General features: G+C 36.2%; 2 protein-coding genes across 2 annotated transcripts; one reads left to right on the forward strand and one right to left on the reverse strand.

Annotated features, from left to right (window-relative positions):
- Positions 1-141: 141 nt before the first annotated feature.
- Positions 142-13193, forward strand: gucy2g (guanylate cyclase 2g). The gene is made up of 21 exons (XM_041974397.1): positions 142-480; positions 2768-3116; positions 3192-3301; positions 4431-4613; positions 4702-4846; positions 5139-5274; positions 5380-5483; positions 5579-5745; positions 5852-5992; positions 7707-7790; positions 8014-8118; positions 8251-8322; positions 8672-8840; positions 8923-9078; positions 9279-9456; positions 10105-10245; positions 10336-10528; positions 11171-11345; positions 11715-11813; positions 12866-12957; positions 13080-13193. Exons 1-21 carry the CDS (start codon positions 142-144, stop codon positions 13191-13193), a joined length of 3252 nt encoding a protein of 1083 aa, XP_041830331.1.
- A 2996-nt stretch (positions 13194-16189) lies between these two features.
- On the reverse strand, positions 16190-21843 carry tectb (tectorin beta). The gene is made up of 10 exons (XM_041974614.1): positions 21777-21843; positions 21231-21421; positions 19683-19834; positions 19502-19574; positions 19276-19379; positions 19101-19184; positions 18818-18980; positions 17425-17503; positions 17266-17298; positions 16190-16271 (listed from the first exon to the last, which is right to left on the reverse strand). The coding sequence occupies exons 1-10, from the start codon at positions 21841-21843 to the stop codon at positions 16198-16200; spliced, it is 1020 nt and encodes a 339-aa protein (XP_041830548.1). The 3' UTR covers positions 16190-16197.
- Between the last annotated feature and the right edge of the window lie 991 nt (positions 21844-22834).

Genomic DNA, 22834 nt, shown 5'->3' on the forward strand with positions numbered 1-22834 from the left:
ACCCATTCTTCTCCACACATTTACATCTCCTCCTCCCAAACCAACTATTCAGCATCACCAGGCAAGTTGACTATTTAAGCCCTGTAGCACCAAGCAACTAGTAGAATGAGAGTGAACTCCAGCGCGGCATATTGCTCTGATATGAGGCACATACTGGTGTTTCACTTCACACTGGTGTTAGCTGCTGCCTCTGTCATCAATAACACCAGCAATGGGTCCCAAAGCCACAAGCTGCTGATTGGCTTCCAGGCTCCCTGGAGCATGTTCTACCCCTTCAGTGCCCAGCGGCTGGGCTCGGCCATACAGATAGCCGTGGACAAGGTGAACTCCGACTCCTCCTTCCTGGGGAGCTACAGGCTGGACTTTGTGTACAAGGATACAGACTGTAGTCCTAAAGTGTCCCTGGGAGAATTCATCAGCCAGGTGTGGAGGGACAATGTGACGGCTCTCTTTGGTCCAGCGTGCCCTGAGGAAGCGGAGGTATGACTCATGTGGCATTTTATGTTTTCAATTTTGTTTTGTTGTTTGTTTATTTATACAGTCCTGAAAACAATAAAGGATTAAATTAAAATGTTATGATGTTCGATATTATGTGAAGTTGCTATAAATGTGTTGTTTAATCTGTGAAAAATGACAAACTGTATTTGGGTCATTCCGCAGGTGCATCCCTATTTTGTTGGTAATGTTACAGCACCTGCTATATAAACACCAAATCACTAACTCTGACAATACATTTCCAATCCCCATCTGAATACTGAACAGCAGATGAGTGATAATGAGAAAAATATCATTATTTGAATTATCTTTCTATATATCAAATGAAATTATATAAAAAATATTTTAATAACTGAAGAAGAAAAAGTTAAATAATGATATTTCCAGTTAAAAAAAATATATATGATAACACAGTAAACATAGTACAATAAATAAAAACATTTCCTTTATGACTTTATGTGCTGTATTTATACAGGAACTTTACTAGAGTTAACTGTGCTTATACTCGATTCTGCTCATTTTTATAAAGCACCAATTTACACCAAAAATGTTTCAATGAAAGGAAAAAGGTAAATTGGCAATAAAACTTCACAACAGATGAAAAAAAGAGAAAAACACAAAACAAAACATAGTTTCATTTAAAAAAATGGCTGCCATGTTCCACAACATATGATCAACTGTATCATTGTCACTTAATGAAATAAATAAAGCTACATGTGCAACACACAAAGCTTTGTGCATTTTAGGATTAATTAGGATATTACACAGAAAACAAGTGACACATTTAATTTAATATGCTCTGCCCACATCGCTTCATTTCATGACCTCTACAGAGTCAGGGTATAACTTCAGGTATTTAAACCATGTGCCATTTTGTTTAGGCCCCTTGAAAGTTAGCCTAGAAAATTGTGAACCCATAATTAAGTGAGTAGATCTATGCAGCGACCGTGTATTCGCATACTACCAGGAATACGCGAGATTTGTTAAGAAGTGTACACATCAGTATGTTACAGGTGAGGAATAAATGAAGACGGCACATAGCACAAACGAAAAACAAATTTCAGGGTTTCTAAAAATTGTAGCATAAGATGTGAACATTACAACTCTGATAAAGTGAAGTAGAACTAAATTAGAGCAGTTTTAATAAAGATAGTTCAGATGAAGTCTCCAAAATGGCTGTTTTGGCACAGTTTGGCCATTTGTACTCAAATCTAGGGATCTCAGGTTTTAGATGGTTAAAATAAACATCAGGCCTCATATTAAAATATTAAAGTCATAAAAAAAACATACAGACACTCGCTGATTTCCATTGTTTTGTTTGTTTTTTTATTTATATTTTTTTTCTATCATCACTGCACTGCATTGATAAATCATAAAACAGCTCCTGCTGCACATTTAGCAAGCGAGTCCACATCTGGAAGTTAAACAGGTTGAAGGATGGAGCAGCTCTTATGGTTGTCAAGCCAGACTACTGGGTTTAAATCTCTCCCAACCATTGATGCTTTTAAATGTCATTTGACGATCCAGTCACTGTTTTCGAACACATTCAACCGTTGTTTCATCACTCTTCATATCATGGCTAGGGTTCAACATTAAAAATGATGCAGTTAAAGTTAGGGAATCATTGCGACTTACATTAAAAGAGACACTGTAATGTTGCACCGCTTTAAAACATCCGTTTCCTGGATCACCTGCTGCTGAGGCCACGAAGCTTGACACATTAACCAGAAGTTCTCCTGAAAGACACCACTTCAAATTATGTGTAGGGGGATGTAAAAAAGGGATTTATTCGTTCAACAGCATCAATATAATATTTGTTTTATAACCATTAAACATTTGTATTCATCACACAGGATTAAAAGGGTTTTATGATGTGTAATACCAATAATGCCATTTTAATTTACTTATTTGATATTTTTTATAATAAAGGTTTTTTTTTTTTTACTTGACAATCAATTTAATTTGAGTGATTTTAATCAAAATGTGAATATATGTGAATATAATTTTTAATTTAACTTCTTAAGAACAGTGTTTGGACAACCATAACTACATAACATATGGATGACCTTAAGGAGCCCAGTGCTGTTTTGTTTTTGTTTTTTTTTACTTTACCTGTAATGAAGTGTTTTATCATAACAAATGCTATTAATAATTTCTTTGATATCCATGTAATAGGCAATAAATCATGCAGAATTGAACTGGTAATTATTTTTAGAGTAAAAATAAGTCTTAAACTTCTTTCATCCTTTGACAAACTGAGCTTGGATTCCAGGTCACGGGTCTCATTGCATCAACGTGGCAGATCCCGATGTTTGCCTTTGTGGGACAGTCTTCTAAAATGGACAACAGTGAGATCTACGATTCTTACATCAAAATCATACCTCCCCTTAAAAGAAGTGCAGAAGTCCTGGTGAAGACCTTAGAGTTCTTTGGGTGGAGCCATGTGGCGATGATTGGGGGTGGACTGGAAACGAACACTTGGGATAAAGTTGATGCTTTGTGGAAAACAGTGGAGGACCCGCTGAGATCCAGATTTAAACTGACAGCGGAGGTGAAGTTTGACACCAGCAACACTCAGTTGCTTCATCAAAACGTCAAGTACATCTCAACAGTCGCCAGAGGTAAGAGAAGTGTTTCTAATAAAGCCACTTTAGTGCCACTTATCGGTTTCAAACGTGTGACCCTCTGCCCTCCAGTTATTGTGGTGCTGACAAACAGTGAGGATGCCTTGGCTCTGCTGCTGGAGGCCGAGCGTCAGGGTCTGATGAATGGCGACTACGTGTTCTTCCTGGTACAGCATTTTGAGGTCAGTGCAGGCGTGGTGAGTAAACTTTCAAAAACATAACACTAACATACATACTTAAAAGATGGGACAATGGAAGAAATCATTTCTAGGTCTCTGGATTTTTCTCATGATAGCCCTTTCTCTGTTGTGTGTGGGTTTGGCTGACTTGTTGGCATAACAACCTTTTCTTTGTAGTGCATTTTGAGCTGTGAAAAGTGAGAAAAGTGTTATTTAAATAAAGACTGACTGATTATTTGAAAGCTAACAGAACAAAGCTGGGACTACTTTTTGACAGACAATTTATTTTATTTTATTTAACCTTTATTTAACCAGGTAAAAAAATCTTTGAGAACCAGTTCTCATTTGCAAACATGACCTGGCCAAGAGGCCCCAGCAGGAATAAATAACAGTGTGCTGATTGTAAGAATGTAAAATAGTAAAATATCAATGAAGTTTGAGGTGGTTGAATTGATGACTAGTTGTCTCATGATACTATGAGCACGACGAAAACCCGTTCTAAACTAAAATGATTGTTCCATTTAGGCCAAATGTCTATTATTATTATTAATTTTAACTTCTGCTATGTATTTGTTCACATTTTATTAACGTGGTGCAAATCATAATAGATAATACAAGCAGAAGTAAGTAAAATACTGACATTTTATCTTGATTTACACATTTTTATTTAGCCAAAAATGTTATTATCTGATCCTTTGCATCATTAATGTTCATGTGATGCCCTTCACGTTGCATATCTTCATATATTTGTGCAGTATATCTCTGCCTAAATACGTCCTCATGAAATGGTAGGAAGCAATCGTGACCTTAAAGTTAGGGAACTTGAAAAGTTGATAAAGCCATGTGTAAAAAGAAATCTCTCTACAGTATATTTTACATGTGGAATAAAAAAAAAGAAAACTGCTCTAAATGTTGAACTGGTATAACAGCTCGTTTGTTTATAAGCTCCGACTTAACTGTTGGTTCATTTTCCTGTGTCATGCTACACTTTTCAAAGGTTAATAAATGAGAGACATTTTCTGACATTTACCTTTTTTATGATGGACCAACACAAAATGCAATTATGTCCTGAAAAATTTAAATGTTAGACAAAACCTGACTGGTTTGTGCTGAACTTTATTTTCCTAATCAGGATAATTTGTGGAACCATGCCCTGAAGAGTAGGACCAACAAGGCTGCCATCCGAGCTTTCGATATGACATTTATCATAGGCCAGAAAACCTACGAAGGATACGAATATTATGACTTCTTCAAGCAAGTTTTTCAAAGACTAAAAGGAGATCCTTTTCGGAGCAACCTCACATCTAAAAGTGAGGCAAGTAGACATTGATGACAGGATGTAAAATCACAAGTTTAAAGCGTGTTTATTGGAGCTTGATAATATGCTTGTTTTCAATCTGTAGGTCAGCCCCTACTCTGCCTATCTACATGATGCTGTGCTTCTTTATGCAATGGGAATGAAAGAAGTTCTGAAAGATGGCAAAGACCCACATGATGGCCGGGAGCTTCTGCAGAGACTGAAAAACAAAGACAACATTCGATTTTATGGTAGCTATGAGCTATGAGGTCTTAAACCAGAACTATGAAGTTATACAGTGAAACTCAACATCACACGCGTCTTTATGTCATTAATATTCACAGTGGGGGTGGTTTGTATCATTTAAGGAGAGCATCTTAATAGAAAAGTCCAAAGGGTTAGGATTAGAGTTGCAAATTTTAAGGAGACTCCTGGTAAAACATGAGTATTGTAGGCATCAGATTTTGAAAAAGAAGACAACTGTAAGTAAATACACTATAAATCAGTAATTCGGCTCAAAGCAGTATGACTTATAATTCGCAGGTGCCTCCGGGCTAGTTCATTTTGACGAAGAGGGGGAGCGAAATCTGGACTATTCCATTTATGACCTGCAGCATGTAGGGGGCGACACCAAGTTTGCGCCCATTCTCCATTTCGAAAGTCAAACCAAATCTATCAGGTAACGAATTTTATACATCACACATATTACATGAGCACATGGATCAGTCTACAAGTTTGGCATAACCCAAACCAATCTTTCTATCTCATAATGACAAATATTTAGACCAACGGCTATGTTTGGGTCTGTGGTTTGGCCAAAAGGAAGACCTCCCTCCGGTATGCCAGAATGTGGCTTCAACAACGAACTCTGTGAATGGCTGAATAACGGTAAAATACAACAAAGCTGAAAAGCCTTGTACAAAAGTAAATATTCTCCCTCCTTTTTTACCTAATCACACTTATAATCTACCATTTCCTCACAGACATCGCCCTGCTGGCTGTGCTTGTGACCTTTCCCATCATCGGTATGTTGGCAGTTTTGTGCATCGGGGTCCTCCTGCTGCAGAAGTTTAGACTCCAGAATAAGCTGGATGACTCCTGTTGGTGGATGATCAACTACAGTGACATCGCCATCATCAGAGAGCCCACGGTGAGAGCAATCAAGATGAAGTAGAGAATAAAAATGGCATGCCTGTGAAGAATCTTTGCACTGAGTTGTGTGTTTACTTACCAAATTTTGTGTTGAATCTCCTTAGGGAAACCACGGTGTATCCCTTAGCTCTACAGGTAGTCAGAGCGGGAGCGGTAGCTGTCAGACCAATTTTTCCAGCAACAGCTATGACCTGCAGGACAAGACAGGCAAAGAGCACATCTACACCACCATAGGTCTCTACCAGGTAAAAGCGTTAAAAAAAAAGACTACTGTTAAAACTTCTGCTTGTTTCAATAGCACTGTCAGAGTTTGTTTATACTATGAAGCCAAACAAATCTAAATCCAAGATCAGGAAGTCTCAGGAGCAAGAAACCAACAGATGCTTTGGAACTTGTCATACACTGGAGACAATAAAGGCCATATTTTAATAAAATTGGCAAGTAAATCTATATTTTTATGATTTGATTTACTTTTTTTGCAGTGCATGATTATTAAGGTTTGATTAAAAAAAACATGCTGTGACAAAGTTCCACTTTATTCATTTATTCATCAATTATTCGTTTAATTTCTTTGTTTCGTCACTGGGTGATGTCACTGATGCAAATATAATGTTTGAATTAAGTCGTCTCTACTGGTGTATTACAAGTTATATATTTATATCTACAGGAAAAAAAGAACTTATTTTTCTTCCAGCCGGGAGTAACCTACTCATAAATCCCCAAGTGAGCTATAAACATTTTTTTTCTTACCACAGGATGAATGTATGACCTACTTTTTCTTGACTCCATCTTACTAGTAGTTATTGCTTTCACTGGATAACTTGGTGCAGGCATGAGTTATGGTGATTGGTGAGAGTTGGTGTTAATCTACAGAGTAGGGACCTGCGACTTATCTAATCTTTTAATTTTCCTCAAATAATAAAACATCATGTGGCCATTGGAATATTTCTTGAGTGCTGTTAATAAAGATGTCCTTATTTAGAATGAGCTACATAAATAAATAAAGATGAACTTGTTTATCTTTTGCTGGTCATGTTCCTTAAAAAGGTAGACAGAAACAAGAATATACTCACTTTTTCTGGCACAGCATGAACTCAGATTATCTCATTTCCTCAATGCTTGGTTCAACCTCTGTGATCAACAAAGGATTAAGGGGTGCAGCTCCTGAACTGATTTTTTATTTTTGATGTTTTTACTGCAACACTGCTTTAACTCTGCAACGTTCTGAATGACCTTTTCCTTATTCTTACCAAGTAGTTCCTTAACCTAAACTAACTGCAACCCAAAAGTGAAAGCAAGGTGCGAGCTGAAAATAAGGAAGTCTTATCATTTAAATGTGTGAGATTGCATCAATCACCATCTAGCTTCCTTGTTGACTTACGTTTATTATTAATAAATACTCTGGAATGACAGAAATATTTGCTCTCGGTTACAGATCTCTTAAACCAAAGGATATCCTGCATTTATCTAAGACATAAGACATAATTTTTTGGTACAGTATAAGACATTTTTTGAGTAGTTCTTAGTTTAAACCTTAAAACAAACAGCATACTTGCACCTGTTTGCATCACCATGGCTGCAGAATCAGCAATTTACTGATTGTTGTGCAGTTTGTATAGACTGTATTTTATTAAACAATAAGCAGTACCTACAAATCAATACAAAACATGTTCTTAATGAGTAAAAAACTGTGAAAAGCAGGATCAAAAACCTTGAGGTCCTCCAACAAGTTCTGATCATGACCAGCTTGATCCAAAAGCTGGACGATGAGCACATCACACTACAGCATTAAAACCCATGGATGTGCTGAATTGGGAAAAAGATCTTGCTTATGAAATTTGTTTTTTTTTTCTAAGCAGAGAAAAGTGAAATTTATCTATTTTGTAATTACAAATATCTCTTTAAGAAGATCACATCCTAAATATTTTCTGACTGACGATATGTTTTACTTTGATGCAGGGAAATCAAGTGGCGATAAAGTACCTGAGGAACCATGAAAGCTGCAATTTACAGAAACCTTCGATCATCGCAGAGTTCAATGTGGTAAAGTTCCTTATTTTGTTGAACATCAAAGATCATTTATCATTTTTGCAGTCTATTAGATTTTATTAATTAAGTACACGTAAAGTAACCTTTCAAAATCCCTAAATACTGTGGTTTTCAGGTGATGCCACAGTGGAAACAATAATTTAGCTTAAAACTGCAAATTTCTACTTCCATTAAAATATACACTGTGTTGTTAACCATGTTAAACTCTTTAAGATAGATGAAGGAGATGAAACATGAGAACTTGGTGCAGTTCTTTGGTGTGTGCATTGAACCACCAAACATTTGTTTGGTAATCCAGTACTGCAAGAAAGGCAGTCTGAAGGTGAGTTTAAAAAGCAAATAAACAAAAAAGCAAACTAAATTTTTGCATGTTAAGTGGAGTTACAACCACACATGGTCAGACATTTAACTGGAAAGTGTTTTTAATCTTTTTTTTTCTGTTACTTTTCTGCAGGACATTCTGAAGGCTCCGGATATTGATCTTGATGGGATGTTCAAGCTTTCATTTGCATATGACATTGTCAATGTGAGTGTGTTTAGAAATGAAGGTGCTCAGAAAGTCACTTATAACAACTGTTTTCTAATTGTGTTCATCTCTATCGCAAAGATTTTAGAATTAACCAAACAGATACTTTCAGTTGAGAGAAATTTCTGTAACATCTAAACAGATAGATGACAGTAAAATTCAAACCAGTGCTAAATCATTTAACAGTTTTTATATCACTATGACACTCAGAATCACGCGATACACCACTTCATACCATGTGTGAAACACCCTTAGTTCAGAAAAAAATTTCCCCGAAAACCTCTGAACATGCTTTAACCTGTTATAATTATGAACCTTTCATGATTTAAATGTGTTAATCATGATATAGGGAATGGAGTTCATTCACAAAAGCACCCTTAAATTTCATGGGAACCTGAAGCCCAGCACATGTCTAGTAGATAGCCGGCTCCAGGTCAAACTTTCTGGCTTTGGATTATGGGAGTTTAAATATGGAAGCAAAAACAAGATCATCCCAGCGGAAACCCCCAAATATGAAGGTGAGTCAATTAAAATCAAAGTATTCAGTACAGATCAGGAGGAAGAGAGTAACATATATCAGCTGATCTGAATTTGTTGCAGAGATGTACTGGACAGCCCCTGAACTTCTGAGACAAGTTGGTTGTTCAGTTAAAGGAACTCCCAAGGGAGATGTCTACAGCTTTGGAATTATAATGTGGGAACTTATGTACAACTCCAAGGCTAGCCCGTACCAAGACTTCAATCTGGACCCCAAAGGTTGTTATGATTCCTTCTTTTACTCTTAGCAACTCAATTATTTTTGAGTTGTTGGATGCTGGAGCTTTCTGCAGCACACTCTACAAATAAAAATGTTATATTCCTATACAGAATGGTCATGTTTTAGCTCTTTGTCCAGCAAAAGAATCAAACTAAATTGCACCCCAGCACGTTTAAGTCTTGCTGTATGTTTCCTTCAGAGATCATCATGCAATTGAGAACACCTTTCCACGGGGAACCTCTCCGACCAGTGCTGTCAGAGCAAATGTGTGATGATAATGTCAATGCACTCCTCAGTGCCTGCTGGAGTGAAAACCCTGAACACCGACCACCATTTGGATCCATACGGAGGCGACTGAAGGACATCAGTCCAGACAGGTATGAGTGCTTTTATTTGCCTACATATACCATAAACTAAAATATTAAAGGTCTCCTATTATACATTTTTTCAACTATTTCACATAGGTGTCAGAGGTCCAATAACATTGTTTTCAAAGTGTGTTACCCCAAATTCAGCCTTGGTCAACAATTTCAGCCATTCAAAATGTGTCTCTTTGAGCTCTAATGAGAATGGTCTGTCTATGTGTCTGAACTTTTAAATGTTCATGAGTGGTGCCTATCCACGCTCCTCTGGGAGAGGATCTGGCTTTCGCTGGTGCCTGCTTGGAGATTTTAGAGGGCAGGCTCTTAGAAATGACTAAAATGTGACTAAAATTAAAAAGCATTTTCGTGCTGAAGACTAACACTAAAACTGAGATGCCTGCCAAAAACAACACTGTATGGGACCTTTAAGTTCCCGTCTTCATAAGAACTGTTTTGTTTCCTTTAGATTTGAATGAAAAGGTGCAGAGCTCATGAATGGGTCAAACTAGTGCAAGAGCCAGTTTCATAGATGTTTTAAATGTATCGTCCACATCTTGGCAAGCAGATGAATTTTCCAATCACTGTTGGTCAAATCTGTTTTTTAAATATCTTCCTTAAGAACTAGTAACCTAATTAAGATAATTATGATTTTCTGTTATTTAGCCATGCAAATATCCTGGACAATATGGTGGATAAGTTGGAGAAGTATGCAAATCACCTGGAGGAGGTGGTGGAGGAACGAACCAACCAGCTCACAATGGAGAAAGCCCGGTCAGACAAACTTCTCTCCAGCATGTTACCGCGGTACGGTCTGCATCCAAACAAGCTATAATTTTATTATTAGTGGACTTCCTCAGCCTTATTACGCTCGTGCTGTTTTTTTTATGGATGTAGGTACATTGCAGATCAGCTGATGGCAGGAAAATCTGTGGAGCCACAAAGTTTTGACATGGTGACCATATTCTTCTCAGACATTGTTGGATTCACCTCCATGTGCTCCGTCAGCTCTGCAATGGAGGTTGTAGCGTTCCTCAATGACCTCTACAGTCTGTTTGACGACATCATAAGGATATATGATGTCTACAAAGTAAGAAGCACTGATTATGAGAATTTTGTTGCAGATAAGAAGCTGTTAGTATTAGTAAAGTTAATGTACGTTGTTCTTTTAAGACAATTATTTTTGATACTTTGGTTTACATTTTTATTTACTTAATTAACTAAACAAGTTTTCATATTATATCCAGTTATGGAGCCTACATCTAGTTAATGGAATAATAAAACAAGCTAGCATTTGATTAGCTTAGCTTAGTATTAAGAATGAATACCGACAAATATCTGGGCTCTAAAGGTGGATTTATAGTCATGCGGCGTCTGCGTCACTGCTGTAGGCTCTGCCTAGCTCCGCTAAGGTCCGACACGCAGATGGTTAAGCGTATGTACTCTCTTATGATTGGTCAATTTAGGATTTCAAGTTTCCGGATTTCTTGATATTCTCTTTAAGTTTTATTTCACCAAAAACATAGACTGCTGAAACAGCCAAGCTTTTGTTTCCTGACTTCGTGCTATCTAAGCTAATTAGTAGCTTGATATTTTCTACACATATAAAAACACAAAAGTGGCATCAGTCCTTTCATACAAGTCCCAACAAAAAAGTGTAAAAGACATTTTTAAAACTACTTCATTGTCTGTTTAAGTCTATAAGAAACTGTCATCCTTTTGTCTCCATAAGGTGGAAACCATCGGTGATGCATACATGGTAGCCAGTGGCCTGCCAATCAGCAATGGAAACAAGCATGCAATAGAGATATCCATGATGGCTTTACATTTCCTCAGTGCTATCCAGGTCTTCAAAATCCCTCACATGCCAAATAAGAGCCTTCAAATCCGCGTTGGCATACACTCTGGTAACAGACTGTACCAACAATCTTAAGATTCAAAGACCTGACTTTTTCATTAAGAGTTAAGCTTTTGGTTAGTTGTAGTCTTTTCTTTTAGAAGGAGCCAGAAATCCTGAGCAACCATGGTCAGTTTGGACTTATTTTGGATCTTATGGTTATATATTAAAGTGATTAAATAAAATAAATAAACAAGATAAGACAATGAAAGATTTCTGGTTCTGGTTCTATAAATTTGGCCTCAGGACATCATTGTAGAGAATTACTTTATTTAAATCCTTTTTATGCATATAAGAGATAGAATCGAAATTGAATTAAGATGGAAAATTAATGGACAGATTACCAAATAGTCAAACCACAGTTGAATGTTTTTTTTAGGTCCAGTGGTTGCTGGAGTAGTGGGCACCACCATGCCTCGCTACTGCCTTTTTGGTGACACAGTGAACACATCCTCTCGCATGGAAAGTAACAGCTTACGTAAGTAAACTTTAGCAGAAGGTATTCTGTGGGAACACCATTATCAGTATAAAAGGTTTAGTTTATTAAATGACTATAGAGGCAGATGTTGTAGTCTGTTGTGGTAAGGCAGAGACTGAGCCAAAGGGGGAAGTGATGTAGTGGTCAGTCTGTATTCCCTCATTGGATAACTAAGCAGTCAGCTTCTTATGAGGGATGTCCTTTAGCCTTGTGCACATTCAAGCATGTGGCTCTACTGTTGGTTTTATTGTTTATAAATTTGCTTGAGCACTATACCTGTTACTGCCAGTTTCCACTAAAGAGCCCCCTGAGAACTCAGATCAGGATGTAAACAAAGAACATGGTAATGGCACAGGAAGTTTGTATTTGGTCTGTGTTAAGACCATCTGGTAACATTTGCATCATGCACTGCCTAGCAGTCACTGCATGCTGCGTTTTGGTTACAATTAAGTGTTAATTTCTGAGACAATGCAATGCAAGTAGTCCAAACAACTTCAGGAGATAAATGAAAAAAACACCCAAATGCCAAATTAAAAAATATATATATATAATTCTCCACCTTGGCATGGAAAGAGCCGAAGGTGGTTCAGGCTTCTGGTTTAGATGCCTCCTTGAGATGATGCTTTTTGGACATGTCTGACCAGGAGGAGACCATGTGGCACACCCAGGACATGCTGGAGAGATCGTGTCTCAGTTGGCTTGGGAATGCCTTGGTGTCCCTCTGGAATAGCTGGACAGCGTGACCAGGAAAAGAAATATCCAAGCTACTCTGCTTCAACAGCTGTAGCAGCATTGCTGATGTAGATAAATAGCAGAAATGGTTGATAGTTTAGATGGACCATTAGTTTTAATATTTCATAATTCAGATCTTCTGGATGGCACCTTCTGCAAATCTCTACAGACATTCATGGTTCATTAAGGATATATAATTATTTGGATCTTCAAATGTAGAGTCACCAGTGTTTGCTGAAAGCCCTTTTTTTAAAATGGGGATCTTAAAGTTGGAAAAAAAGTGAATAAAAATTCTAAACACTTGTTTCTATGTTACACAGCCATGAAGATTCACATATCTCAATCCACGGCTGACATTCTTGTCCAGGCTGGATCGTTTGAGATGGAAGAAAGAGGGGAAATTGAAATGAAGGTATTTGTCTTCATGTTTTGTTATCATTTGTTTTTTTTTGCTAACATTTTTATCAACTTGTAAAAGTTATGTTTTTGATGTATTGTAACAAGAATGTTTTTTGTATTTTTATTTCTTAACAGGGTAAAGGACTCCAGAAGACCTACTGGTTGCTAAACAAAACTGGATTTAATCCTCTTATTGCTCACAGCTCTTCACAAGCTGACAGTCTCAAAACACAAACAGAGGTACAATAATAATAATAATAAAACTTCATATCACAGTCTCTGATAAAATAAGCACTCTACAGCTGTTTCAGAAAGTAATTGGGATATTTGTAAAATGTAAATAAAATCACAATGCAATGATTTCCAAATAGTGTAAAAATCATACATGAAAGATGGACCTCTCCCCATTTTCACCACTTAAAGGCTGCCTATTCAATTAGTTTCTTACCTGTTGCAAATTGTTGTCATTTACATTTTACCAGTCTCTTTTTAGAACAGGTTTGTACATCCAAGCACCATCAAAACACTGCATGCTGTGTTTAATGTAAACCAGGGTGTGGCCACCGTGAGTCCTCGAGGACTGCTGTCCTGCAGGTCTTGTATGTTTCCTTTTGCAGCACAACTGTTAGATTAATAGGTCAACAGAATTGGGCAGAACTAGACAACATGCTGTTGAGGAGAGCCATTTAATTTGAATCAGGCGTATTGGAGCAGGGAGACATCTTAAACCTTCAGGACTGCAGCCCTCGAGGACCAGAGCTGGACACCCCTGATGTAAACTTATGTAATATTTGTATCTGTTTTTGTGCATATTTCTGCTATAGAAACCACGAGGCGTCAGAGCTGCAGAAACAAAGGCCCAGAAAATCCAAATCAATTCAACGATGACTTCAGTAAATATTTAAATAAAGATAAGAAGGTAAAAAATCTGCACATAGACAAGACAAGACACTGACTTCACAAGGACCAAATAGATCATCAGTGCTTTAACTTCAGCACATTGTGTGTGAACTGTTAAATGAAAGTAAAAACTAGCTCAACGTCTGCTATGTCATGCAGGACAATGTGATTTAATGCAAATTCATGCAGTTCTTTGAAGAGTTTTTATCTGCCATGACTTGACTCCAACAGCAAAAACACTCATCAAGCAATTAAAATGTAATTTTACGCCTGTCATGTTGGTTTGTATTTTTAGACAAACAACAACGGATGGACGGACGGATGAACATAAGAAATGTTTTAGACAATTTTACAATAATACCTACAACAAAATTTAAATAGGATAAACATTTATTTGAATTTGATAACATATTTTAATAAACTGACCATTTCTAAGGTCTTTATGAGATAGTTGTTATATGCTTTTGTCAAAATAAGAAACAGAAGTAAACAGTCCGTGACTGCATACAATTTTATTCTCAGATACTTCCATTTGCCATTGTCTGCAGTTCAATCATTAATGTACAGATTCCTCTTTTAGCCACAATTTCCTGATTCATATACTGAAGTGGGCCAAGTTGTTCAAACATGCAACGCAGAGTGCTGTGCCTGCTTGCTGATAATACCACTGACTACTTACACTACAATTTCTCCATCACATATTAGTTCTATGATCTCTGAACCTCAGTCCATCATCTGTGTTTTATGTTTTCAGCAGCTAACATTAAGAACTGTTCCTTTTATATCCAACATTTCACCTGTTGTTTTTGTGACAGTAGTTACTGGTGCTATATTGTATTTGTTCTAAGACAAACTGGACATTGGAATTTCCAATGACATGAAACATTAAGCAAAATACTGGTGGAGCATTTCAAATCATATTCACAGTTAAGTGAACCATGTAAATAATGCATTTTCATGTTAATAGCAAGGAAAAGAGATTCAGCTTCATTCTATTGAGGAACAGCAAATGCAGCGTTATCTGGAGTTGAAGTTAGGTGGAGATATAGAGGGATAACTTCATAAAATTATGGACCTGCAAATCTGAAAGGCTCATAAAATCACATATTTTTAGATGTAAGGAACCAAAATGAAATGTAACTGCAGATTTGTCATAACTGCTGTCAGATGTTTTCTTTTTTTAACAAATACTTTTAGTTTCTAGGTTGATAGTTTGTATTTTAATGTTGTTTTTTTTCTTTTTCTAAATTGGTATTCTGGTATGTATGTGCTCTGTGGTGGCAAATAAATTTCCCCTGTGAGGGATTAACAAAGCTTATCTAACTGTCTATATGTTTGTCTGTCTGAGTTTTTGAATTGGTAGTAACCTCAGACACTCATTTATGAACATCCCAGACATAAAAAAGTTTCTCATAATTGTTCTACTTTAACTTTTTATTCCACTTTTTGACGATCCACTCATCAGAATCTTTCTTCATCAGCAGTTATTAATAAAATACCACTGATCTTATATCACACTAAAAACAAAACACCTGAAAAGACACTTGGAGAATGCTGTCTTCAACCATCATGCGAAGGGAAGAGAGTTCATGTTTCACACCATGACTTTCCTAAAATTTAGAATCGCAGGTTTTAATCCTTTAAACTTTATCAAAAGGTAGTGACAAGATTCATCCACCAGTTTACAATGATGTCTGGGTGAAAACGGAAGATTGAATTATGAGAAGGATTTAAATTATATTTTTGATGTGTTTGGGTTACCGTAAAGAGGACATGCCTTTTTGTTCAAGCTGAAGTTAACTTTTTTTTTTTAACAGATAAATTAAATGTATTTTTTCCATTAAGCAACTGTAATTCCCCAAATCCCTGCTTCTGTTCCTGATCTCATTTTTAAAACTGAAAAATTATGTTTACACAACTGATGTATGTCTTGCTGTAAGTCCAATTTTAAATATTAAATTCATCAATACCCAGAATAAAGTTTAAAACCAAAGAATAATACTGACTGTCTTTTAATATTATCAATTAATCTTTATTAAAGAAACAAGTAAAATATTGCTAGATACATGTGTTGGATACAAATTGTGTTTGATAAAATCAGCCATTTTATTGACAGGAAGGAAAGTATTTAAACACTCCCCGAGTTTCCGGTGACAACTCCTTCAGTGTTTGCAGGAAATTACATTATTTTATATATATATATATATATATATATATATATATATATATATATATATATATATTTTTTTTTTTTTTTTTTCTTTTTTTTTTTTTCGTTTGTTTGTTTGTTTTTCCGTTCTATATTTTTGATCCACCGATCAATTCGCAACATGTGTTTGTTTGTTTTTCCGTTCTATATTTTTGATCCACCGATCAATTCGCAACATGTGTTCATGAGGACTAGCAGAAGGATGAGTAGTGAGGCGCCTGCAGTGGAAAGAAAATACAATCAATCAAATTACAGGAAAGACAAAACATCTCTGAACAAGATTAGTTCAAGGATCTGTGTTGGGTAGCTATGTGATCATGATTACAGAATCAAATTACAATGAAGTTACTATGAATCAGCGTAGAAGATTTCTGAGTAAAATGTGTAATTCTATTTTATTTATATTGTTAATAATTACTTGATTATGTCTGTCTGATGCAGCAAAAAGAACATGAGGAAGAAAAACTAGACAAGTTGGTTAAGGACAGGATGGTTTTGTAAGAATAATTTGTATTACCTGCAAATTAAAGTAAGTTTCTCTTCATAGTTTGCAGTTCTGTTAATAATTAAATCTGTATTTTTGCCTTTAGGTTTTTTAAATGAGAACTGAGATTATGTCGGTTTTATTTATTTACACTGAAACTGGAGGCTCAACAATTTGAGTCAATATTTCTCTTATGTTAGGAAAGCAAAGTACAACCTAACAAAAAGGAAACAGCATCTCACATGTTACAGAATACACAGACGTGCGGTTTGAGCTATTTTGGTAGCTTTCACAAAAAAATAATATAATGCAAAAAACTTTTTTGTTTCAACTTTAAAAAGGTTTTCTATGTTTGAAAAAGAAATGGGACAAGAACATTTGTGGAAATCAAAATTTCAATATTTTAATTAACAGTAAATCATTCTGATTGTTTTATTTTGATCAATACTTTTTTTTTATTTGTTTCACATATCTAGTTTTTATTGATTGGCTGATTTGTCTATCTACAAATTCTTTAATAAAATAAAAAATAAAACTGTTATCTCAACTGAATTTAGAGCAGAGGGCTTTGAAACTGTAATTAAATAATTTTTTGAAAAGTTTTACAGTTAAATTTGAATATCAGTGTTTGAAGTGAACATTTCTAAAATTCAGACCACAGCCCAGAATATTGGAGTTGAAGTAAAACATTTTTAACTCAATTACTGTTGCTTATCTCATTTGCTTACCTGTTATGTGTCCATGATTAGACGACCCGCTGCCTGTGAAAATATGAAGGCTATAGTCTAAATAATACCAGAGAGCCAACAAGCGACGTGAGTCGTCTATATGTTGTTGACTTAGAAGTATCACATTATCAAAGAATAAACTGGAAACATGTTGTCTACCTTTAATCTGGAACTCAGCTGTAAGGATTCCTCCATCTGGATCTACCTCTGATGACAAACTCCTCACAGAGCACGGGCTCTTTGAAAAGACAAAAAAATAAAACTGAAATGAACCTTTCTGTTAAAAGGGCTGATTCACTGTAATGTTTTATCCTGTGTCTATTTTTCTCAGTTTTTAGAATTAAAATTACAAATAGGGCCAAAGGCGAATTGTTTCATTATCATATGAGGATTTCATAACCTGCAACCAGAGCTGCCATACCTGCCCCACCATCAGAAGATGCACCTGGTATGAGTATGACTAGCATGCCACAAAGAGCATGTTTATTTTATATTACTTATTTAATTTGCATGTAGTTTTCTTGCCATGGCCCTGTGATTGGAGGCAACCTGTCCAGGGTTGTACCCTGCCTCTCATCTGATAGCAGCTGGAAAAAGTGACTCAAGTTTGAATCCCTGCCTGAAGCTCTTTGCTGCATGTCTCTTTCATCTCTCTCTCTCTCTGACTCTCTTTCCTGTCCAGCCACTGCTCAATGTAGGCCACTAGAGCCACAAAATCTTGAAAAAAGAAAAAAGGATGCATCCTTCTAAGATGTGACACAACTTGGTGTTTTATTAATACACTTGAGACCATGCAATCATTTTTGACACAGCCAGCATAGAGACATAGTTTGTCGAACAGAAATCAGGACACATTCATCAGGAACGACACCTTCTGTACATATACTGCAGTAAGAGACATCTGACACCATTTGTTGTCAGGACTAGACAAGATCTCGTGATTTTACAGCTTTACTATCTCTATATGAAGTATAGCAAAATTTTGTCTCAGTAATCAGTTCCAGCTTCTGTCCTGCACCGTCACAAATACAGCCTTAGCGTAGACATTACAGAAGAGTACTTTATGATCCTTTATATCCATTTTTATGTGTAATTTTAGGAGATAAATCATGATGCAGATTCTAGCTTCTTTTGAAAGAAACAAAAACAACTATGCTTCACACAAACTATCTTTGGGAGTCTACATCATGGCTAAAATTGCAGCCAGCTGTGGTGGAAATGCATGAAACACAGCTGTTCATACAGTGGACCTTGTCTTTGCAGTGATCATTCTCACATGTCAAACAGGAGGGAAAAGCCTTCAGCAAAACATTTATTCCTAAAGAAAAAAAATCAGCTTCAAGAACAAGAAGACCTACTGCAGGCAGGTTGGAACTAACTCTCAGTTTCATCTGATTTTAACATTTTTGTTCCATTTAGACTCAAAAAGATGAGAAAACATGGCCCGGGTTTAGAAACAGCAGACTTTTGTGAAAAGTTTCAAAAGCCTGCTGTGACAGGAATAAATGGAAAAAAAGACAATTACAGAATCATATATCGATGCTTTACTCACCGGCTGACAGTTGAGCCGCTCTCCATCACAGATCTGGACCTCACAGTGAAGCCAGACAGTGGAAACTTTCTCCAGCCGTTGGAAGCGGAAAGAGTTGAACTTGAACATGGAGCGGCTATCTTTGGCATTCTCAAAAATGGTCACAGTGTTGTCAGCAGAGCAGCTTGAGGAAAACAGCTAATTAAAAACTTTTACAAATACGTAATGGAATATAATACCTTATATTCTAGCTGTTCTTTAGATTTAATTTATCTGTTATCAACATTACTGTATGTGTGAGTACCTGTTGATAATGAGACTCCACCTCTTCCTGTCTGTTGAGTAAGGAGTTGGAGTGGCCCAGCAGTTGTTTATCACAACTTTAAACCTGAGAAGTGAAAGATATCCATGGGAAATTATCTGACCATCTGAGTATAGTTAAATGTAAATATGATCATTTGAAAAATTTGATGATATACCTGTTACTTAAACCTTTTGCCTCAATGCCAATAAAAACTTCAGAGCCGATCTCAGACATGTCAATCACGTAGGGAGCATCCTTAGCATACAGGAACTTTGAATTCTACAAAACAGAAGCGGTTTCTTGCTTCTTATCTTCCAATCAGTTTCAGTTAATGACTACTTTAAGATACATGAAACAAGTCGCTTCCACTGGATAAGGTGAACCTGTGAGCAGCCACTCACCGTGAACACGTTCATAGACAACTGTGATCTAAAAGTGCCTAAACTCCCATTGTTGACATAAACTGTAGCCACTCTGGAAAAAGCAAAGGGTTTAGTAAAAACGCTGCAAGCCATTGGGTCAGCATGCACAGATTCTTCACACAGTCGCTGTGGTCGCCTCGTGTGCTGAACTGGTGCTTACCTCTGGCTGAACACAGCGTTATTTACCAGGTAGGCTGCTCGGTACATGCAGCTGAAGGTGTAGTTGACCGGCTGGTTTCTGACCGTCAGCGAAGTATCGTTGGACACAATGGAGTTATAGAAGATGTACTTGGGGTCTTTGCCTGGCATGTACTGCAGAAAATAAAGACAATGAATTTGAATAAAATGTTCATAAAAAAAACTCCAAAAATGATTACATTAAGATATAAACTAACAAAGATTAATGTAATTTCATGTTTCCTAGTTTTAAGATGTCTTCATCTGTCTTGAGACAAACTGCTTCATATCAGAGGCTTGCCTGGTAGTTTTGGCCAGAATATTCCAGTTATGTCCTCCAAAACAACATTAATCTAAACAAATGAGCTCAATGTAGTTTTAATTACTAACCCTGTCTGGCCCTCCTGCATCATTTAAAGTAAAATCCTTTCTATCTTATACAGTTCTGTTGGATAATAATCTCAGACTTTAAATCAGGAACGACAGACCAACAGAACCTTGGTAGAGTCAACTTTACTTGCAAGGAGTTCAATTTAGCGCACAAACAGACACAAAAAGTTGTGAGCATTGTACAGCCAGTTGTAAACCGAAAGAGAGCGAATGCAAATTGAAGGTGCAATTATTCAGTCCAAGTGTTAAAGCTGCGATATCTTCTCAGCAAGGTCATGTTAAGCTTTCCCATGAGAAATATATGATAATATATGCACACAGTCAGTTACAGTATAAGATTCACATAAAATGATTCATATAATATGCTTCACAGAATATTCTAATTCTCAGAATATGCTTGCAATAGTCTTAAGAAGAAAATAATTATAACTATAAACCATGAACTTTACTGAAACTATGAACTTTATTTTCTTCTAACACGTTCTTTGCTTCTTGAAGTGTGGAAATTGGTTGAAAATGAGAAATAGTACATCCTGATGTTCACAAAAGAATCTTGAATAAAATTTGTGTTTTGAAAGGGTTTGCAAGTTTCTGCAGTTTACTGTACATGCTGGACTTGGAAAATTTGCATTAATTATGTTTGGCTAAGAGGTTACGGACTCATGTTTCCCACAGGGGATAAGAATGAATTCTAAGTCTCAGGAGGATATAGTGTTTCTGGCTCCCTGGCATAAAAAAAGAACTGTCAGTGACAGATCTCCCTGCTATTATCTAAAGGCTTTTATACACCAAACTACCGGGAAGAACCAAGAACCAAGAAACAAGAGCCCCTGCCCCCACCACTCGCCACCACTCCAAAGAGTCACAAAGAGTGTAAAGTAGCAGAAACATTAAAATCTTGGGTAACACTTTCAGCTAAACAGATGAACACAAAACGGATATTTAGACATTTAACAGTTTTAAACCTGCAGATTTACTGAGCCTAAATTTTCTAGACATGTTTGTATCTCTATGTCCTAAAAGTGAATGCACTAATTAAAGCATTTGATGTTTTAGTAGTTTTAAACTCCTGCTTTGGTATGACAGGAACAAGGATATTGCTTCTTCATGGCTAGATGCTAATGGATTTTTTATGGCTCACCTCAGATTGCGTGCCACAGTACGAGTGGTTTTTGGGAGTTAGGTCTGGGATGATGAAGCGGTAGTAACCTGGGCTGTGTATTCCCGTATAACAGACCCCACCCAGAGAAAGCTGTTCTATCTCCCAGCCGTAAGGACACTCTGGGACGTTGGCAATGATGGTGTTGGGAAAACAGGACACTACAACATAATCTGAAAGATACAAACATGAAACATAAACTTCAGATATACATATATTATTTTATTTTTTGCATTTTAGCCCAAACTTGATTATTTTTTTCTGCTTTTAATTTTATACTTAAATGCTGAATGTTGTAATTATTATTTGTCAAGCTTTAATACTTCAACGGTAGTATTTGTGGGAAAAGTTATTTTCTTTTTTTAAATCTATTTCCTCAATTACTCAAATTTTCCTAAACTGAACTGATACAGGATGTCTTGAGTTGTATAGAAACTGTCTCTCATAAATCCAGTTAATGATTGAGTTAAATTTTCTGGGTGTTTTTTTATACTGATGAGACAAATCTTTTAATTTCGATGTTCTTACCTGCTTTCTGTGGTGTGCATGCAAATGCAACTGGCAACATTATTAAAAGTGCACCAAATGAAGCCATAGTGTAATGCTGCAGAGAAATTTTAAATGGAATAGATTAGAAAATATAGCAAGTTAATATGTAATTATGTATATCTAAAATAAGACTCACCTGATGGGTAAACACCTTTGATTTCCTGGTTGTCAGAGGATCTTCATGGCTCTTTAACAGGTTACTGCTGTCTGACTGATCAACTAACCCTTCTAAGACAACTCCAGGGAGGAATTTATACTATCACAGGTAAGTCTAAATGGCTTTCGACCATTCTCCTGTATCTGCTTTTCCCCTGGCAGGACTGGTTTAAGAGCTCTATTGTGGGACCTTTCACAAAAGGTCTCTGTGCTGCTCAGACATTGACTTTTAAATGACCACTGTCTCATGGAAGTAGCACTTAGGCTGCCAGAGTCTGCTTGAGATTGGTGAAAAGAAATTAATTTTTTTTTTAGCCAAATACCAGGAAGTTTTGAATTTTACATGTCTAATAAATGTCAGTCTTTTTAAAGTTAATAAGCATTATCATGTGGCAGTAGAAAGCAAGATATACAGTAAGTTATCTTTCACTCAATATTGTAAAAAAAGACTAACTTTACTGATAAAGCTGAGAAAAGGCCATTCAAGAAGGGCCTCTGTTACTGTGTTAAACATGTTATTCATCCTTTCATTGTTTTAAAATATAATGGTGTGAATATCTTTAGACAAAACCATAATTTTGCATTTTGAAAAAATAAAAAGTGTAATAAATGTTCTTTACCATTTAGATAAATATTGTTCTTCTGTCATTACATTCTTAAAATATTAAGGAACACAATGCCATGTTATTAGTCATGCAAGATATGATACAATACGATACAATACGATACAATACGATACAATACGATACGATATGATACGGCATGACACTATACAATACGATACAATACAAAGATGTGCCTTGTCCTCATAGGGAAATTTTTTATGGATTCCAGAAACCTAGTGTGTAAAAAGCCAAAAAGCCTAATCACCAGTGCCGTTT

Source organism: Melanotaenia boesemani, chromosome 21 (genome assembly GCF_017639745.1).
Source record: "Melanotaenia boesemani isolate fMelBoe1 chromosome 21, fMelBoe1.pri, whole genome shotgun sequence".
Lineage (NCBI taxonomy): Eukaryota > Metazoa > Chordata > Actinopteri > Atheriniformes > Melanotaeniidae > Melanotaenia > Melanotaenia boesemani.

Excerpts from the sequence above, each read along its gene's own strand:
- gucy2g (XM_041974397.1), top strand. The coding sequence starts at position 142 with ATGAGGCACATACTGGTGTTTCACTTCACACTGGTGTTAGCTGCTGCC. Across the intron at positions 8,119-8,250 it reads GCAAGAAAGGCAGTCTGAAG|GACATTCTGAAGGCTCCGGA; the intron begins GTGAGTTTAAAA and ends ACTTTTCTGCAG. Across the intron at positions 11,346-11,714 it reads CCGCGTTGGCATACACTCTG|GTCCAGTGGTTGCTGGAGTA; the intron begins GTAACAGACTGT and ends TGTTTTTTTTAG.
- tectb (XM_041974614.1), bottom strand. The coding sequence starts at position 21,843 with ATGGCTTCATTTGGTGCACTTTTAATAATGTTGCCAGTTGCATTTGCA. Across the intron at positions 18,981-19,100 it reads TGGAGTCTCATTATCAACAG|CTGCTCTGCTGACAACACTG; the intron begins GTACTCACACAT and ends GTTTTCCTCAAG. Across the intron at positions 16,272-17,265 it reads TAATCATGGACACATAACAG|GCGCCTCACTACTCATCCTT; the intron begins GTAAGCAAATGA and ends TTTCCACTGCAG.